Source organism: Paroedura picta, chromosome 11, assembly GCF_049243985.1.
Source record: "Paroedura picta isolate Pp20150507F chromosome 11, Ppicta_v3.0, whole genome shotgun sequence".
In the NCBI taxonomy this organism is placed as follows: Eukaryota; Metazoa; Chordata; class Lepidosauria; order Squamata; family Gekkonidae; genus Paroedura; species Paroedura picta.
In genome coordinates, this window is record NC_135379.1 from 44,976,236 (window position 1) to 44,995,555 (window position 19,320).

The 19,320-nt window shown below is 44.0% G+C and overlaps 1 protein-coding gene across 1 annotated transcript in view; it reads right to left on the reverse strand.

Moving 5' to 3' along the window:
- The window catches only part of BMPER (BMP binding endothelial regulator), a 216,185-nt gene that overhangs the window by 56,587 nt on the left and 140,278 nt on the right, over window positions 1–19,320 (reverse strand). The window contains exons 12-13 of the mRNA XM_077302588.1: window positions 17,324–17,653; window positions 5,988–6,324 (exon numbers count right to left, since the gene is read on the reverse strand). Coding sequence (XP_077158703.1) covers window positions 5,988–6,324; window positions 17,324–17,653 — 667 coding nt within the window. The remainder of the gene's footprint in view (window positions 1–5,987; window positions 6,325–17,323; window positions 17,654–19,320) is intronic.

Below are 19,320 nucleotides of genomic sequence, written 5' to 3' on the forward strand. Positions count from 1 at the left end.
TAGACTTTGGATAAATAACAAAAACTCAGTTCTCAGTGTGGGCAGGGGACACCTTTCTCATATGTTATTTCGTCCCTCGAAAGAGCACCGCACATCCCTGATTTTCTCGTGATCGTTTTAGCCTGAACGTGTTTAGATCAAACGGAGATGTTGTATGTCTTCATCTGTGCTACGTAAAGTTACGCACTCTCTTTTGCTAACAGTATTCCTTTTGTTACGCGGGGATATTTACAACAAATAAGTTGGAGGACTAGATATGCGCCATATACTCGTGAAGTAATAATTCGGGTCCATGACCTCATGGCTCTGTCAAAGTAGGATCTGTATTCTCAGTTGTTACTGGCTCTTCATCAAGCCACTAAATATTTCATTCCACAGAGAGAGGCCTGTTGGTTCAGTCCAGCCTCCTGGTTTGGCACAGGCAGGTCTCCCACGCTAGAAGCAAGGCTGCTGACTTGGGGGGGGGGGGAGTTGGGAGGAGGAAACTGCCATACACAGAGCAGCATACGGTGGGTGGGGCAAGGAACAGATCATGACCTTAACCTCGTCATCTAATAATATTGAATTCTTGCTCAGTAGCAGGATAAGAGAGATCCACCCCCTACATCTACAGTTGCTACGTCTACTGTTGTTCTGACTGAGCAGTGATATCAGGGCTTTCAAAGCCTCACCCACCTCATAGGGTGTCTGTTGTGGGGAGAGGAAAGGGAAGGCGAATGTAAGCTGCTTTGAGCCTCCTTCAGGTAGAGAAAAGTGGCATATAAGAACCAACTCTTCTTCTTAAGTCGGTGTCGGGTAATGGTTTGAGTGTTAGCCTAAAATCTGAATGATCCAGTACCCCATAGCCATGGGGGTACCAGTCAGTACCCTCTCCCCCTAATTTATTTTGCTTTGGGTTCCCCATGGGGAAGAAAAAATGTGAGGTTAAATACCCAAATATATCCATAAAATAAATGGGAAGCTCAACCTCGTCACCCTTGAATACTTTTAAAACAGCTCCATGGTATTTGCCTGTAAAAAAAATGTCCATTTCCGTAAAAGAACATCCAGATAATGGGTGCTTTGTATTTCTAACTAGGGAATACATGATATCTCATGGAGAAAAGAATTCTAAAATTCATGTTAAGATGACCACAGAAATATCATCGTAATGAATACAGTGTGATGCAGATGGCTGAAATTCTCAAGCCGGTTGCCTTTTTTGGCATTTGAAGTGAACATATTCTCATTTGTAATGTTCTTGCACAGCAGATTTCGCAGAATTCTTATCAGAAGCGGATCACTTAAGGAGGACTGTCATGAAATTTAAGGTAGTATTGATGCCTTGGAGGAGAAAAGAGTGGGGCGGAAAGAAAGTAACAGAGTTGCCAACTGATCTCTCGTTTAAAGGCTGTGCCTTATTTCTTAACTTCTTGCCCTCCAGTGATCAACAAGCAAGTCTTCTATGACAAAAGAGAAGCCTGCACTGTAAAGATCAACTCATTTCAAGCCATTCCGTTCAAAATCAGGATGAAATTACTCCAGGACATCTACAGAAGTTTATTATCTCCACATACATACTTGTATAGAGGTAATTGTGTGATTCTTGTGCAGCTTAAGAGGGCCAGACCCAGCCACCTATTCCTGCAAATGTTATGGGAATAGGCCACACCCACATGGAATGACATATACAGGCTCCACCCCAAAGCTCCAGGAATTTCCCAACCTGGATCTGGTGACCTCACCCCACCCCATCTCCTGCCAGCTACTGGGGTGGGGAGACCAAGCAACCCGACATTGTGTTCAGCTGCTGATTTGTGTTAAAAGGTAGAGCAACCCCAGTCCTAATGTGGCAATCATGCCACTTGCACTATCCCATGCCTTATCCTGGAGCAGCTGCTGCCTTTGGCCTGATAGCTTGGGTCACCTCTGGCCCCTGTACCATACCTATACCTTTCCGCACCCCGACTCCACACCACACCATTGGCTACTGTGATCAGGGAACACAATCACCTAAAGAATATTCTCGGGTGGGGGGAGATTCAGCACAAAAGGTTTCTCCAATTTTGTTACGGTTGCCAGGCTCAAGGAGGTACTTTCTAGGTTAGAAGAGGTACAATTTCAACGGGAAGCTGTATTAAGATGCTTCTTGAAGGCTGGGCTCTTTCAGTAATCTGTACTAACTTCAAAGCAGTTTCCTACTTGCTTGTCTGCTCTTGTAAGTGATATTGTAAAGCTCGGGGAAAGTGCTGAAAGGGGCAGCTTCACTGGCTCCCAAATGAATTCCGGATCTGGTTCAGGGTTCTGGTTTTAACATTCTTCTGGCTTCGAAAAACCCCAGATGTGGCACCATCATGCAGAATATGGTAGGGAAGCATAGCTGAGTACATCTCCACCCAAGGCCCCTCCCTTTCTCACCCCTTCCAGGCCCATCATTGGCCATTTTGGGTGTTGACATGACCATAAATGGTCATATCACCCTATAAATGTATAACAAAATACATTTAAAATTAATTAACTCCCATCCATTTGAGAAACCCTTCCAGGACCGTCAAGAAAGCCTGGCCTAACTGAATACAACCCTCAGAGAGCTCTTCAGTCAGCTAATGCCAACCATTTGGAGGTTCCTGGCCACAAAGATGGCCTCGACCAGATCAAGGGCCTTCTTGGCCCTGTCTTCCGCTTAGTGAAATGAGCTCCTGGGAGAGATCAGGGCCCTGACGGAACTCACTGAGTTCCGCAGGGCCTGCATGATGGAGCTCTTCTGCTGGGCTTACGATTGTGGCCAGCGGAGAAACTGACAGAACATCTCAGCCAGGCCTCCTTCCACCCTTCACTCTCCCTTTCTACCCCCCTCTCACTTCCGTGGCACTAGCAGTTTTTAAGTTGTGATAATTTGAATCATCTTTTTAAAAATGTGTTACTATTTCTTCCACCGATGGTTTACATATTTTGGTTTTATATGTACTGTCACAAACCTTGTTGAAAACCATCTCGAGGGGACTAGTCACAAGGGAGCAGTATAGAAATCCCCAAATAAATAAATCCAAAATTTTCAAGGGATTAGAGCCCCTTCACTACAAAGAAAGAATAAACCATATCGTATGTTTTTTATTTGAGGGGGGGGAGTTACTGGAGAGGGGCATATTTGCTTTCCCGCCGGCACCCCTGATTTCCCGCCACCCACTGGGGGGCGCTGCCAGCAGTAGCTGTGCAGTGCCGTGTTGAGGGGTAGCCCCAGCCATGGTGGCCGCCAGAGAGCACCAAAGGTGAGCCAGCGGCAGAGTGGCAGGGCAGCCCCTGAGGCAGCAGCCAGGGAGGAGGACGAGGAGAAGCTGCGGCCCGGTACCGACTGATCTACAGACCAGTACCAGTCTTCGACCGGGGGTTGGGGAACACTGCTCTATATGGCAGCCTTTAAATACTTGAAGATGGCTATCAAATCTCCTTGAAAATGCTGCTGTCAGTTTCAAACTAGTCATGTCAGTTTCAAGAGACCCTCCACTTTTCCAGCATTCACACAAATGTACCAGTGCCCTTTGAAGTATAACACTGCATCATCTTCAAGGGACTACCTTTATTTTCCACCAATATTACTTCCATAGTGAAAAGAGAAAGGCAGCTACGGTAACCTTTGCATGTCATTTCCCTGTGATGTTTTGTACCTGCCTAGCCAAGATATAAATCACTTTTCTTTCTCATGTCAAGGATTTCATTGCACTAAATTAATCACAAGGAATTTTTAAAGAGGAAGTAGGAAGAAAAATCCCAACTATGAAATAAAAGAGCAGTTGCAGGGTTGTATGAAATGAAGCCTGATCTCTCAGTGCCTGGTCTCCATTTTCAGTTTTCATCACTTACCTGTGAAAAATGGCCGTGGTAAAATGGAGTTATTGCTGAAATATAAACAGCAGAACTCCTTTGGTTAATAGTACTTAGTACACTGTGTTGATCTAGCAATACGGAGGAAATGAAAGTGCTACAACCATCCTGTAAACTCTCCTCTCCTTGGATGGGGCTTTTCAGGGATCATAGCCTCAAGCGTAGAATATATTAGAGCAGTGGTTCTCAACCTTCCTAATGCCGCAACCTTTTAAGACAGTTCCTCATGTTGCGGTGATCCCCAACCAAAATATTATGCAAGTGTTCTTTCACAGAAATTAAACCAAAACTGACCAATAGCGTGAAGAGCCATGGTTCATGACTGTATATAAATTAGATAGGTTAGGAACTCCTGCATTAAATGTATGTATGTATGTATGGATGGATGGATGGATGGATGGAGGGAGGGAGGGAGGGAGGGAGGGAGGGTTAGAGGGATGGATAGTATAGTATAGCCAGGAAATCCTACAGTTGCAGGAGGATCTGGTGGCCAGGCAACAGAAGATCGGACGTGGCTTGCCACTGTCTACCTCTATGCCTTGACCGTAGTTTTCCTTGGAGGTCTCCCATTCAAATACTAACCGAGGTCAACCCTACTTAGCTTCTGAGTTTGGAGGAGACTGGGCATGCCTGTTACATCACCAGAATGGCATGCCTGTTGTATTCCCTTCTCATTGCAGAACTCCACTATTTAGGCAGGTCCCTGACCCTCCTCCCCTAGGCCATCCTGAAGCTCTTAAAGAGGTTTACAAAAAATAAAAAACGAAACTAAAGCTGTGAAATTCATAAAATGAGAAACAACAAACAAAGAGCACCAAAGTCAAGAAGTGAGAAAAACAGCATAGCATCCAAATGTTATGGGCTCAGACCACCAGTGTTAAATGAGAACAAAAATGCGGAGGCAAGAGGGAGATCTATCTGTCACCAAAAGATTAGAAGAATAAGAATGTCTTTCCTTCCCTTGGTGCCTCATGCCTAATAAAAGACACCAGGCAAGTTTACAAGGAGTGGGGAATTCCATAGGTGAGGGCTACCAGTTCTGGGTTGGGAAACACCTTGGGGGGGGGGGCTTGAGCCTAAAGAGGGCAGGGGTTGGGATTTGGGAAAGGGAAGGACTTCAAGGACGGGGGAGGGGAGTGGGTTATATATTTATTATCCGCCATCATGATATTGTGTATTAATTATGTTTTAATGGGTTTTTATGGGATTTTATTGTTCTTAAGAATCTCTGTAAACCGCCGCAAGACTTTTGAGAGCAGTGGTATATAAATATATATAAATAAATAAATAAATAAATAAATAAATAAATAAATAAATAAATAAATAAAATGCCATAGAGTTTACCATCTAAAGTGGCTGTTTTCTCCAGGTAAACTGATCTCCCAGATCTTCAGCTACCACCTGGAGATTGGCAACACCTCTGAGGATCTACCAAAGAAAAGACTCTCTCCCATGCTCATATGACCCATCTCTTGACAGCTGAGCAACAGGACCCCAGGTAAGGTCCTTAGCAATCAGGTGGACCCCACTGGTGGATATTCAGGTTTCCAAAGCATAAAAGACTCTCAAATTTAAACAGTCTTACAAGCCAGCTTCCAAATTAGGAAGAAACACTAGCCTTGGGAATTTTTGCTCCCACACCGTCTTTTAAAACTAACTTCTGGCCCTTCTGCCCCTCCTTTAATATTGGTTCAGAAACCTGAATGGTTTCCTCAGTCACACACGCCACGCTGCTCTTAAACTTATGCCACACTGGCATATATCCTGCGGGATTTACTATAGGGCAATGCTAATGAGGGCAGAAAAGGACACTTTGCTGCCTAGCCAAGCTTGCTCTGTCCTGAATAAACTCGTGGTGATTTAGTAATTGCTGTGGGCTTACTTGCAAGATGCTGGGTTCCAGTTCCTTCTTCCTAGCAACATTATTTCTACATTATTTCAGTGTTGGCATACCCCCTTTCTTTTTGCATAGCAGAGTTGCTCTTCCTTACTACCTTCTTATCGTTTTGTGCTCCCCTTCCTCTCTCTGTTCCCCTTCCAGTAGATGTTCAGCAGCGTTTTTCACCAGGGTTTCTCGCCCCCCCCCCCCTTATTCTCGCTTTGCTCATCAAAAAAGCTGCACTTACCGATAAAAAGTATCATAGTCAACTGTTGAATGGCAAGTCTGGAAGTCCCAAGCTTTGAGTTTCTGGCATTCCCGGTGAGCCCGGAGTTTCACCCTCACTGTTCCCTGGCACAATTCAGGAAAGTGCTTCTTCGTAGGGCGAGTGCAGAACTCATTGGACTCCACACGCCAGGACTCGGCAAAGTCATCGACATCAAACTTGAAATTCCCATCTCCTCCAATCAAGTCATCTCTCTTGTGGCCATTGTAGTTGCCGCACAAACCACACAACCTGCCCTTGAGATGCGGTGCAGCCATGACTTCGACAAAACTGTCTCCATCCCAAGAGATTTCCAGTCCTGCAAAAGAAGGCAAGATGGTTACTTATGGAAATAAGAAGGTGACATATAATCAGAACGTTGGTCCCTCAGACAAAGTACTACCTGGATGGTAGAAGCTCTTTGGTGTTCTTTTGCAGCTGCAGTACCTGAGGTCTTTTGAACCAGGACTGAACCTAATCGTTGCTGATGGACACCCATTAAGTGTTACTCATTGTAGCAGATATCTTATGCTACTTGGTTTTGGAAAGTGCCACCTGCCTCAAAATCTCAACCTTTACACCTTGCTTACTACTTGCAGGCAGGAATTTAAATATGACAAAATGAGATGAATAGATTATACCATTTCATGCTGCGGGTGGGAGATATTTTTGGAACCAATCTTTTAAAAATGCAGATAGACAACTAACATCCTAGAGGGACACAAGAAGTTGCTATAGGTCATTTCATTTATTACAGTCCAAGAGTGGTCAACAGCAACACGAGTGAACCAGCTAAATACAAAACTGTTATTGGGCACAAGTCACCACCCCAGGTGCAGAATGAACAAGATTCCACACCAAATTCCAAACTAGTCTTTTCTTACATTGTTTCTAGGTAGTTCTCCCAAATGCCCAGGCCTGGCAACAAGCTCTCCCACCCTTGAGAAACTGAGGAGCAAGAGAATAAGTAGCACCTTTAAGACCAACAAAGATTTATTCAAGGCATGAGCTTTCGAGTGCAAGCACTCTTCCTCAGACTAAGAACTCCCCAACCTCCTGTTGAACCCGCTTTCCTGAAGAAAGAAAACTGAAGACAAGAGGAAGTCCCAAAGTTCCAAATCTTTAGGGTCAATGGAACTGGACCTAAGCCAGCCTCCTTTCTCAGAGAGACAAGCTGATTTAGCACATTCCATGAAAAGCGCCATCTCAGGAGCAGGAGAAAAGTGATGCTTACGAATTTCCGATACTCTCCATAGTCTTTACCATAGAGATTAAGGGAAATTTCCAGAATGCCACCTGGAAATGATATCCAATCCTCTTTAAACTGTACCTTTCCCAGGAGCCACCCCAAAATCCCTCAGCATTTGCCTAGGTAAGTGATGGGAACCCTATTTCCAGAGGAAATAAAACCTATACCCAGGGGTAGTCAACCTGTGGTCCTCCAGATGTTCATGGACTACAATTCCCATGAGCCCCTGCCAGCATTTGCATTTGCTGTCAGGTGCTCATGGGAATTGTAGTCCATGAACATCTGGAGGACCACAGGTTGACTACCCCTGCAGTAGAAGACAGGAGTGTGGGTAAGTGATCACAAAAGATCTACTTAGTCTAAAATCACATTGCTGTTGAGATTCCTCTATCTTGAACTTTCTCCAGAAAATATCCTGTATTGATGACTAGTAATAACTGGCCTATTTCCTATAACTGGAAATTTAAATGCCCCAAAGAGTAGGGCACTGACAGGAAGAAATGACCATCACGGAGCTCTTTCAAATTGAATGGTCATGATTTTAATTTAGAGGACGTTCATCAGCTTCTGTTTTGTTTGCATCCTCTGACATCCAAATGTCAGTCTCTAAATCCAGGATAGCAAGTAAATAAATATGGAAAACCAGTTCAGGACTGCGATAGAATAGACTGGAAGCAGGGTTGTGTTCAGTGCTGTTTTCTCAGCAACGTTTAAATCATATGAAACAATTTATAGTTCCTTAGGATTTAAACACTAAATCCAGACCTGGTTTTTTTCAGTTCACTGAATCACAGAAATTCACTTTAGGCTCCAATAAGAAACCATATATGTTTCTTGTTCTAACTCTTTTGGAAAAACAGTGAGTCTTTATTAGCCAGAATCATAATAAAGTTGCTATTTTCATGCTTCCTAATTGTACTGCACACTATGCATTTTCATTTGGGCATATGTGGAAAATTGAATGATTTTAATTAATTGAACCATGCACTGCTGCAAAAAAAAGAGTTATTTTGCAGAATAAATTTGAAAGCAGTCCTTGAAACTATGTTTGGAACTTTTTATCTGGTGTCTCTTTTTAGTTGAATGGATGAGTTCTCTGTTCATTTGGAAGGGAACCAGGATACAAGGAATTGGTCAGATTCGAAGCCAGAGGGTACAACATCTGTCCCATCTGGAGCTGTTCAAAATAAGAGCATTCTTTCCTGGCCTTTATAGGGTTTTCCCAGTTTGCAGTTTCTTTTGGCAAATGCTTAACCAGTTTTCTCCTTATCTTTTCAGTCTGGCTGTCTAACATGCTGAATTTGGAATATTTGTCATACACTGAGAATCCCATGCTGGGATCTCCTACCCAATTGCTCCATAGTTTTATTTCCACTGAAAAGGCTTCCACAAATACTGACAATAAACTGAAGACTGAATGCCAGCATTTTACAGCAAGCCAGATGGATATTATACTGATAACAGTTCAGTAGCTGTGCAGATAAAAGCTTCCCCAGAGGCCAGAAGGACCAATATTGACCAATGATTCCAACCCTTATGCCCCTTTCAGATTATTAATTAAGGCTGGAATCTAGGCATAAGGTTGTAAAACAAATTAAGAGATAGCCAGTCCATATGGATAGCTTCTCAAGTGTCTGGTGCAGTTCATTTAAATGCAAAGAGCAATGAGCCATCCACTGGCTGGAAGGAGGCAAATGGTCTCAAGTAATTCCCTTCTCATTTTAGTGTTACAATAAAAGTCTCTTGGACTAGGTGCAATTTGGGTGAGCTCTTCCCCTCCTTAGCTATCATAGCTTTATGGTAGCCCAGGCTTTCTCAACCAGGGTTTCATGACAGCCCTGGAAGAGTTTCCTGAATGGGTGGGAGTTAATTAATTTTCAATATATTTTTTTAATTTGTTAAACGTTTATTGGGTGATAAAACCACATATGGTCAAGTCAACCCACCCACGCCTCCCAGAATGGCCAGAGGGATTGGGAAGGGGAGGGGGCTCAGGTGAACGTGTACAACTCTTGGCTTCCCAACCATATTCTGCATCATCTTTTCGGGTTTCTCAAAGCCTGAAGAATGCTTCAGGGTGTTCTCAATGGTAAAAAGTTGAGAAAGGCTGTGCTAGCCTAATGTGGTCTCTCATGTGTTTTCTCAGACTATATTGGCCACAGATCTATGGCCTCTCAGTGGCTGGCTATAGCTCATAAGATGAAAGGAAATGTTGCTTTGTGGTGCCCTGAAATAGCTGTTTTGGAAGGATGTCATAAAACTTTAAATATGGCCGTGTCAAGCTATTTCCAAGCAGACTAAATGGGGGGGGGGGGTGTTCCTACTTATTAATATTATTTATAGGCTATTTTTCTCAGAGGGGATCTTCAGAGGGGAAGCCCTCTGTCTGATATCTCAGGAGCTAGAAGAGATGGTATTCTGCTAGATAAACCAATGGTCTGATTTCACACAAGGAGCAGTTCCCAGCCTTTTGAGTGTGGTGGGTCACCAGCCCAATCTTATTTTGACAAAAAAGAAAAGAAAAATAAAAACCAATACAAAGCAGAGCATACACAAATCAATAAAACAGTTAAAAGCCCAGGTACCACTTCCACAAGCTTCATTGCCCCACAGGTTGGGGAGCACTGAAATAAAGGTGTATTTGCATGTTCCGGGTTAAAATTTTAAGTGCTGCAAATGTTTTAACAAACAAAAATAACCAAAGAATGCCTACACGTTGAACAGATAAAATGCTTGAGTTAACGACATGCTGTCGTATCTTAACTATAATGCTGATCCAGAGAAGACGGTTTTATTATTCTTATTTTTAAAAACCTGCCTCAAATTGTTCAAGATATCTCAACATTTCTATTGGCATTACGTAACTTCAGTATCATGGCTTATACTAAAGGGCATAATCTATTGGAAGGGGAGTTATAGCTCAGTGGCCTTGTTTTGTATTCACAAGGTCACAAGCTCAGTTCCTGGTATCTCCATTTTAAAGTATCCCCGGCTGTGAAAGACTTGGGAATACCACAGTCTGGTAGAACAGAGTGGAACAGGTTATAAGAACTATTGGTATGTCTTAGAACAGGGGTGAGCAACTGTGGCCCTCCAGAGGTCCATGGACTACAATTCCCATGAGCCCCTGCCAGCAAATGCTGGCAGGGGCTCATGGGAATTGTAGTCCATGAACATATGGAGGACCACAGGTTGACTACCCCTGCAGTAGAAGACAGGAGTGTGGGTAAGTGATCACAAGAGATCTACTAAGTCTAAAATCACATTGCTGTTGAGAACTCAGATTCCTCTATCTTGAACTTTCTCCAGAAAATATCCTGTATTGATGACTAATGATAACTAGCCTATTTAATCTTTGTTGGTCTTAAAGGTGCCACTGGACTCTGATTTTAGAAGAAGGCAGTCTTCTATTTTGGTTTCTAAGCATCAGAAACTCTGCAAAAGTCCTTAGAATCAATACAGGTATATTAGTCCACTCCATAGCTTACTGCAGCTGTACGTCAGCATTACCAGAATGGAAAATGCAATGCTGGGTGTCACTGCAAGCTGCTTTTCAGCATGGATGCTCCCAGTCTTTGGGTCAGTCTGCTAAGAACGCATTCAGTACAAGGACTTTTGGTTAACGGGGATCATGGGTGGCAACAGACGGCAATTACACGCTCCGGAGTGCCATTCTTGTCCCAGCTCTGCCAAATCCATGATAATGAGGCTTGCTGTAGTTTACTGAGCCGAGACAGAACAGGAGGACCAGATTCGAGTCAATTGAAACCATCCAAAACCGTCCTCAGGAATTCAGGATTTGTTGGCAGTGAAGAGACACAATCAAGATGCTTTCAATTAGAGCTTGTGAATAATATGTCTCTTGCGTGCATTATATAGACAGCCACAAACTTTCTTCCTTTTCTTTCCTTTTTTTTTACTCTCACAACTTTGATGAATGAGACCAGTGTTGTTTTGCAGGAGACAAAGGAGCAGGTGGATCAGCGGTGGGCACTGAGATACCGCTCAAGCGTTCCCTAGATCAGTGGTCCCCAGCCTTTTTATCACCGGGGACCGGTCAATGCTTGGCAATTTTACTGAGGCCCGGGGGGGGGGTAGTCTTTTGCCAAGGGACGTCACCGCCACCGCCTGAGCCCTTCTCCGCTTGCTTTCCCGCCGGCACCCCTGACTTCTTGCCACCTGCTGGGGGGGGGGGCGCTGCCAGCAGCAGCTGTGCAGTGCCACGCTGACAGGGAGCCCCAGCCATGGCAAAGGTGAGCCGGCAGCAGAGTGGCAGGGCAGCCCTCGAGGCAGCAGCCAGGAAGGAGGACAAGGAGGAGCTGTGGCCCGGTACCGACTGATCCACGCACCGAGACCGGTCTCTGGACCAGGGGTTGGGGACCACTGCCTTAGATGATGCATAGGCCTGCTTCACATGGGGGAAAAGTTTGGGATGGTGAGCTGACAGGAGAAACAGCAAGTAGGGGGAGGGAGGCTTAGCCCCGCTGATTGTTCAACTATCCTCCCTCGGTTTTCTTCACCAAGGAGTTCCAGGATATAAGTTTACTGTACCTTTGAGAAAAGTGGCGGAAGAAGCGATCGGTGAGAGAAGAATTAAACATTCTTCCTTGCTTGTTGCTCCACACACACACACACATCCCTGACAAATAGTTTGAGCTCCACAATCACAACATATTTAGTCACTATCTGTTAGGGGTCCCACTGCTGGTGGGAGGTCTCTTGCCTGCCTGACATTACAGCAGTTGGCAGGAGAGAGAAAATGCCATCAGGAATGGAGTAAGGCACTGGGATACCAGTATGGTGTCTCAAATATAACAATATAATGGACTTCTACGGAGTCTTCAAACTTCAGTAGTTCTTTAATGTCCGGAATATAATGTCTGGAACAAATCCCAACATGTTTCGCTATGTGGCTTTTTCAAGGGACATCAATTTTAACGTTTTCAACAGGAACTTCAACTCTCTATTAAGCGATTATTTCTATAAACTGAAGTTCCTGTTGAAAACATCACCCCATTCCTTTCCTTGTTTCTGGTCCTTCGCTGGGTCCTACCCCGCCTATTTCATTTTTGCATCAGCAATGGTGTGACAGATTATGATGGTGTCATCCGTTCAGTTGTGTCTGACCTTTGGCGATTCTATAGGAAAGTCTTCACCATAAGCCCCTGTCTCTGACTGCTTCTTTTAGTTGGTTCATGGTCATCCCTGTGTTGGCTTTGATCATGTTGAGCCAGCGACCTTGGCGACCACGTCTCCTTTTGCCGCTGACCATGCCGAGCATTAATGATTTTTCTAGCGAGTTTGATAGCAGGATGTGTCCAAAATAAGTGAGCTATAGCCATAATATCTAGCCTTCTAATGACATAGTTGGTTTGCTCCTCTCTAAAACTATCTATTTGGCTGCCCATGGTATTCGCAACATTCGTCTCCAACACCATAATTTGAAAGCATCTATTCTCCTGTCTTCCTTCTTCAGGGTCCAGCTTTTGCATCCATAGGTTGTTATGGGGAAGACAACGGCGTTGACTATTGGTGTCAACCGCTAACAATGTGACAGAATTTCTGGGGAAAACTCAGAGGTGACGGAACTGCTGAAAACCTAGGAGTGACATGAGTCCACTCTAGGAATCGTGTGATATTGCTTCTGGATTTGCCCTGGAAGGGATGTCACAAAATTACTGCGTCCCCCTCTAGATTCCCACTGGCCACCATACTGTCAATTAATCATTCCCTCAGTGAAATTACCCTGAATGAGATGATCTGATACATACAGGCAAGAACTAGCATTTCAAAGTAGATCCCAGCTGGCTGCATGTGGAGGAGCAGGGAATCACTCACAACCACTGTAGCAAGCTGGCTCTCAAGGTCCCCAAGAGGTCCTCAGACTTCTTGCCACACATTTCATCTATTTTTAAGATTAGAAAACCAATGACTTTAGAAGGGCAAGAGACCAGATCTGCAAATGGCAAGCCATTTTAATAAACATGCCACAAAGAGTAGCAAAACAGTGCAATTAGAGTAGTGTACAATGAAATGTACCATGTGCACTCTAACCAGAAAGCCTCATTTCTTTTCTGGTCTCTCTCTCTGCCTCTGCTTTGTGTTTCCTGCTTCCTTTGCTCTTTGCCAGTCCTTATATGCTCTTTGGAATCCATCCCCCATCCTTCAAGAAACAGCACAGAAGTTACTTGGAAGTAAGTCTACCCAACCTGCTTTATCATGTTGCAGGACAGCCATGAAATCCCAAGCGGAGTTACTGACACCCTTCCAATGGACTCAGGGCAGGATCACTCTGCTTAAGATTGTACTGTGGGATGCTTACTCAGAAGCAGATCTTCTGGCACACAGGCTGACTAGCCTGCTGTTTGGAATAGCACAGTGGGTTGCTTCCTCATGAGTAGATCTGCTCTCAAAGTGTCACTGCATTCTGCTGCTGGAACACCGCAGGCTAGAATGAGGCTCATGCAAGATATCTTGAGCATCTGGTGGGTGGGAATTTGGCCCTTTAAGTCCCAACTCATTTCCATTTGACATCCCTGGATTATCCCATCATAACTAATGAAAGTTGTACTGTCAGACATCCTGATCACTGATACGCTTTTAAGATTCATCCATCTCAGATTCCTGTATTTTATGATACCTGTTTTCTTTACGGTAGTTACCAGATGTTCTCAATTTCCCTATTAAATCATATTTCAGATCTGAATGATGCAAGACACACATGCACACAAAAAGACTCAATCCAAACACAGAAGCAATTCATTTTGGCAGGAGGCAAACCCAGACAGATGTTACACAACACCACCATCCTTTGGGGAGATGCAGAAAAGAGCTATTTTTTCACACTCGAGGTCTAACATCACACCAGCTTTTTGGTTCAGCAAGTAATTTTCATGCAGGCCTGTTGGCCAGAAAGCTTGTGAGCTTTGCAAAGGGTAGGAATGAGGAGCAGACCAATGTCCTTGCTCCAGCTTTCTCAATTTGTTTTGTTTCGTTAAATTTGTTTAACTTGGACATGTTTTACTAAACTTTTTCTTTGCTCTACAAGCACCACTGGCACACTGCTTGCTGATTCTTGATTTCTCCTGGTACCATGACTGTAGCTCTTCAAACTGTGTTCCAAAAAAGCAAGGGGGCTCCTCACAACTTTATCTGGGATACAATGATCTACGGTGGGATTTAACTACTCCCAGCTCCTTATGGGAGGAGGTGGTCAGCAAAAGCTTGCTCAGTCGTTACCCCTTTTTGCATTGGCCATATCTCACCTAAGAGCCTCTTGTGGCGCAGGGTGGTAAGGCAGCAGACATGCTGTCTGAAGCTCTGACCATGAGGCTGGGAGTTCGATCCCAGCAGCCGGCTCAAGGTTGACTCAGCCTTCCATCCTTCCGAGATCAATAAAATGAGGGAATGATTAATTGCTGGGAGGGGGTGTAAAACTGGGGAAGGGAATGGCAAATCACCCTGTATTGAGTCTGTCATGAAAATGCTATAGGGCGTCACCCCAAGGGTCAGACATGATTCTGTGCTTGCACAGGGGATACCTTTACCTTATATCTTACCTAGGCACTAAAATTTTCCCTCCTGGAATTCCCAACTTAAAGGACGGTGAAAGTGATAAAGATCTCCGCTTGGGCCAGTGTCCTGTAACTGTTTCTTCAACACAAAAACCAGTAAGAGTAGATTTCCCTGAATGGCAATTTCCTCAGCATCACCCCCTTTACCTGCAATGTGCTGCCACAAACCAATGATCTCAGTGTTCTATTGGCAACATTCCCCAACCTGTGGGGCTTGACCCAAATGTGGGTTGCAAAGCCGGTGGAAGTGAGCCCCAGTCTTTGGCACTTCTAACAGTGTGTGCATGTTCTTCTTTTTCAAGCAGGCCCCCAGATCAAAATAAATTTGGATCTGTGGGATACCATAGCAGGGGTCAGGGACCACTGTTCTATGACACAGCTCTACTGAGTAAGTGTTGTGGAATACCCTTCAGATGCCTTTGCGGAGTTCTATGGCAGACTAAGAGCCTCTTGTGGCGCAGGGTGGTAAAGCAGCAGAAATGCTGTCTGCCCAAGAGGCTGGGAGTTCGATCCCAGCAGCCGGCTCAAGGTTAACTCAGCCTTCCATCCTTCCGAGGTCGGTAAAATGAGTACCCAGCTTGCTGGGGGGTAAATGGTAATGACTGGGGAAGGCACTGGCAAACCACCCCGTATTGAGTCTGCCATGAAAACGCTAGAGGGCAACCCTCCAAGGGTCAGATATGACCCGGTGCTGGCACAGGGGATACCTTTACCTTTTTTTTATGGCAGACTAGTAATGCCTCCTTGGAAGAAGCTCAGAAAAGGACAGAAAAGGAAGAAATATGGACATTCTTGGTCTAGGTGATATATGATTCAGACCACACAGGATCCACCTCCACATAAGACTGGCAGACTACCTAAACTATACCATTAGGTTTCAAAGATCACCATCATTCCAATGCACATAGTGGTTCCAGATAAGCCAAAAACAAAATCTAAAGGCCAAAATAATGAGTCTCTCATCCATTCTTATTAGGTATATTAATGACTCAGCTTCTTGATTGCCAAGAAGGTGAATGATTAATATAGATTGCCAAGAAGTTGAATAATTAATATACTTAATATACTTAATAAGAATGGTGCAGCTTCTTTGCATACGTGGGTCTATGCATGCACTATAGTTCTTTTAAGGACGTCAATATATTATTATTATTATTATTATTATTATTATTATTATTATTATTATTATTATTATTATTATTATTATTATTATTATTATTATTATTATTATTAAAATTTATTAAAAGCTCACTGGCAGGGATGGGAGATAATCCGGTCCTCAGTTCCCAGAATCTTTCCAAAGGAAAGTATTCAGACTGATGAAAGGTGTTGGAAGTGCTATTATGATATGGACTCTGGACATGCATTCATGGGAAGCAGCACTGTTGCAAAATATGCTCTTCGTTAAAGCTTGCAAGTGAATCTCTCCATTAGTAAGTGTCATGGAACAATTAAGTCCAACACAGACTAGCTTATGTACAGAAGACAGTTGGATTCCAGTGGCACCTTTAAAAACAACAAAGTTTAATTCAGGGTATAGGCTTTTGTGAGCATTCACATGAAAGTTTATATGCGGAATTAAACTTTGTTGTCTTAAAGGTGACACTAGAATCAGGTTTATTTATAGCTTCAGCTGTAGACATGCGTCGACTGGGATCAACCTCTATAATTCTGGACACAAAGGGAAGTTCACCGTACCAGCCATGGTATTTTACTAGTAACTGTAAGTATTCCATGCTGCTGACAGGCCATGGCACATGAATGTTAACTTCAACTTGGTGGTACAAAAGCTGCACAGGAATACTTTAGAGATCGCCTTCTTCCCCTGTCCTACAGTTATAACCTGATCAAAGTGCAATTGGATCTCAAAGAAGCTTACAGATATACAATATTGCATAAAAAACAGCATACATTTCATTTAACTACTAATAGTGGAAACAAATATTTTAAAAATAAAATGTATGAGGACACTGTGCCAACATTTAAAAGACTTGTCGCCCTGTTTCCTTAGATTGAAAAATGTTGGTTACAGATCAACACCCATGAAGCTGGTTCAACCTGAAAAGACTCTTCGTCCATCAAGGTCGCCCTCGTCTACCCATATTGGCGACAGGTATCCATGGCCTGTGATGGAGATCTTTCACATCACCTCCTGCCTGGCCCTGGAGATGCCAGGGACTGAACCTGGGACCTCCTGCATGCCTTGCAATGGTGCTTCCATTGAGCCACAGCCCCTCCCAGCTGCTGAGGAAGTTAAAATAAAACAGCATAGCCCCTCTATCCCAGCCATTGTCATTGCGATGGTCTTTGCATGGTCTGAAGCAGGGGTGGGCAAACTGTGGCCCTCTAGATGCCCATGGACTACAATTCCCATGAGCCCCTGCCAGCATTCGCTGGCAGGGGCTCATGGAAATTGTAGTCCATGAACCTCTGGAAGACCACAGTCTGCCCACCCCTGGTCTTAAGTGTAACAAGGGCACTGGTCCCAGCCCCACCTGCTTTGGTTGTCACTTTCAAAAGGTACCCTTCCAAGTCGACGTGAAAGTGGGGCGTTTCGTAAGGCAGAGCTATCCGAGTCCCATTCCACTTCACGGTGAGGTGCTGATGGAGGCTGACGGTGCTGCCGCCCAGCACAAGGTCTACAGATTTTGTCCAGGAGAAAGACCGAGTCCGCCGGGCATCGTTCTTCACCAGCACCTGGAAGGGCGGGGCAGAGGAGGAGCAGTCTTTCGTCAAAACGTACTGACATGTTCCCTGAAAGTTAAATGTCCGTCCGTCAAAAGTGTTGTAGTGGGGGTCTCCAAATACAGTGCAAACGCCGGGCTCTGCAGGTGAGTGAGAAACAAAAGCACCATCAGGACCGTCTGAAGTTGGACAAGGTGGGGAATTATATGAACACAAAAGGCTCTGGCAACAATTCAGGCCACCTGATTCCTAGGATCCCAGGAAAGTGACTTTAGGATGGCAGCCTACACAGATAGCTTGAGGGTCAGGGGCATACTCGAAATGTGTCAGGAAGATACACGTTTGTGCCATGCAGATACAGAGTGCCAAATTGGCTCAATTCTGTCCACTGAGCCTACACAGGGACAAGATCAGGTTTGAAACGGGTGGAGCGGCTTTCCGCTTGGCATAATAGGGACATTGTGAAAGAGATTCCATAGGCGATAACAGGGGTGGGCAAACTGTGGCCCTCCAGATGTCCATTCGCATTCGCTGACAGGGGTTCATGGGAATTGTAGTCCATGGACATCTGGAGGGCCACAGTTTGCCAACCCCTGGACCCTAATGTGGCTTTGTTGAGAAAATGCCCATATTCTGTAAAAAAAAATGCCTATTTAAAAAACATGATTTACTAATGGTGGGACCCATGCTTTGCATACATAGAAGTCAAGAGTGGGGCCATACAGCCCCTCTCAATGCCGGATCAGACTAAAGCATTCAGGGCCTATTCTGCACACAATAGATAATGCACTTTCAATGCACTTCAGAAGTAGATTTTCTTGTTCCGCACAGGAAAATCCAGCTGCCAAAGCACATTGAAAGTGCATTATCCTATGTGTGCAGAATGGGCCCAGGATAAGTATTTGTCCAGACCATCAGCGAGGGTGAGCTCACCACCTCTTTGGGTAGCTGATTCCCCTGCAGGACTACTCTGATTCTAATACCACAGTATTAGGATGCAATCCTGTTAACACATATTTCAGTTCACTGGGACACTTTGATTCTTGAAAGCGTATGTAGCAAAAAATACTGTTGGTCTGTCAGGTATTATGGGCCTCAAATCTAGCTCTGAGACGTGTCCTGGTCATAAGATGGAGGTGTTAACTCACAGAAAGGGGTTGGCAGTGTACTTGACCCTCTTTTTTTGCCCCTCAGTAAACAAAATGCCCTCCACTGCATAACAAATCAGTTTGGAATATCCGCTAAATTTTAACAGTGCTTGGTCAAATAGAAAAATGTAGATTGGGGGTGTGGGACAGGGAAAAGGACTGCAGCTGGACAGGGGAGGGGAGATGGGGAGTTAACTCCGATGAATAGCCATCTTTTAATGTATGGGGGTTTTATGGGTTGGGTTGTTTTCTTCTTTTATTGTAAATCACCGTGAGTCTTTAAGAGAGGCGGTATATAAATAAATAAATAAATAAATAAATAAATAAATAAATAAATAAATAAATAAATAAATAAATAAATAAATAAATAAATAAATAAATAAATAAATAAATAAATAAAACAAAATCCTTTAAAAGTGTAAAGTCTCTGCAAAGAAACTTCATTGAACTCAAATGAGTAGCCATGTTGGTCTGAAGTAGCACAATAAAATCAAAGTCCAGTAGCACCTTTAAAACCAACAAAGATTTATTCAAGGCATGAGCCTTGAATAAATCTTTGCTGGTCTTAAAGGTGCTACTGGACTCTGATTTCATTGAACTCAGCGGGATATGGCTTCTGCATAAACAGGCGTAGGTTTGGTCTATATTTCCCACTGCAC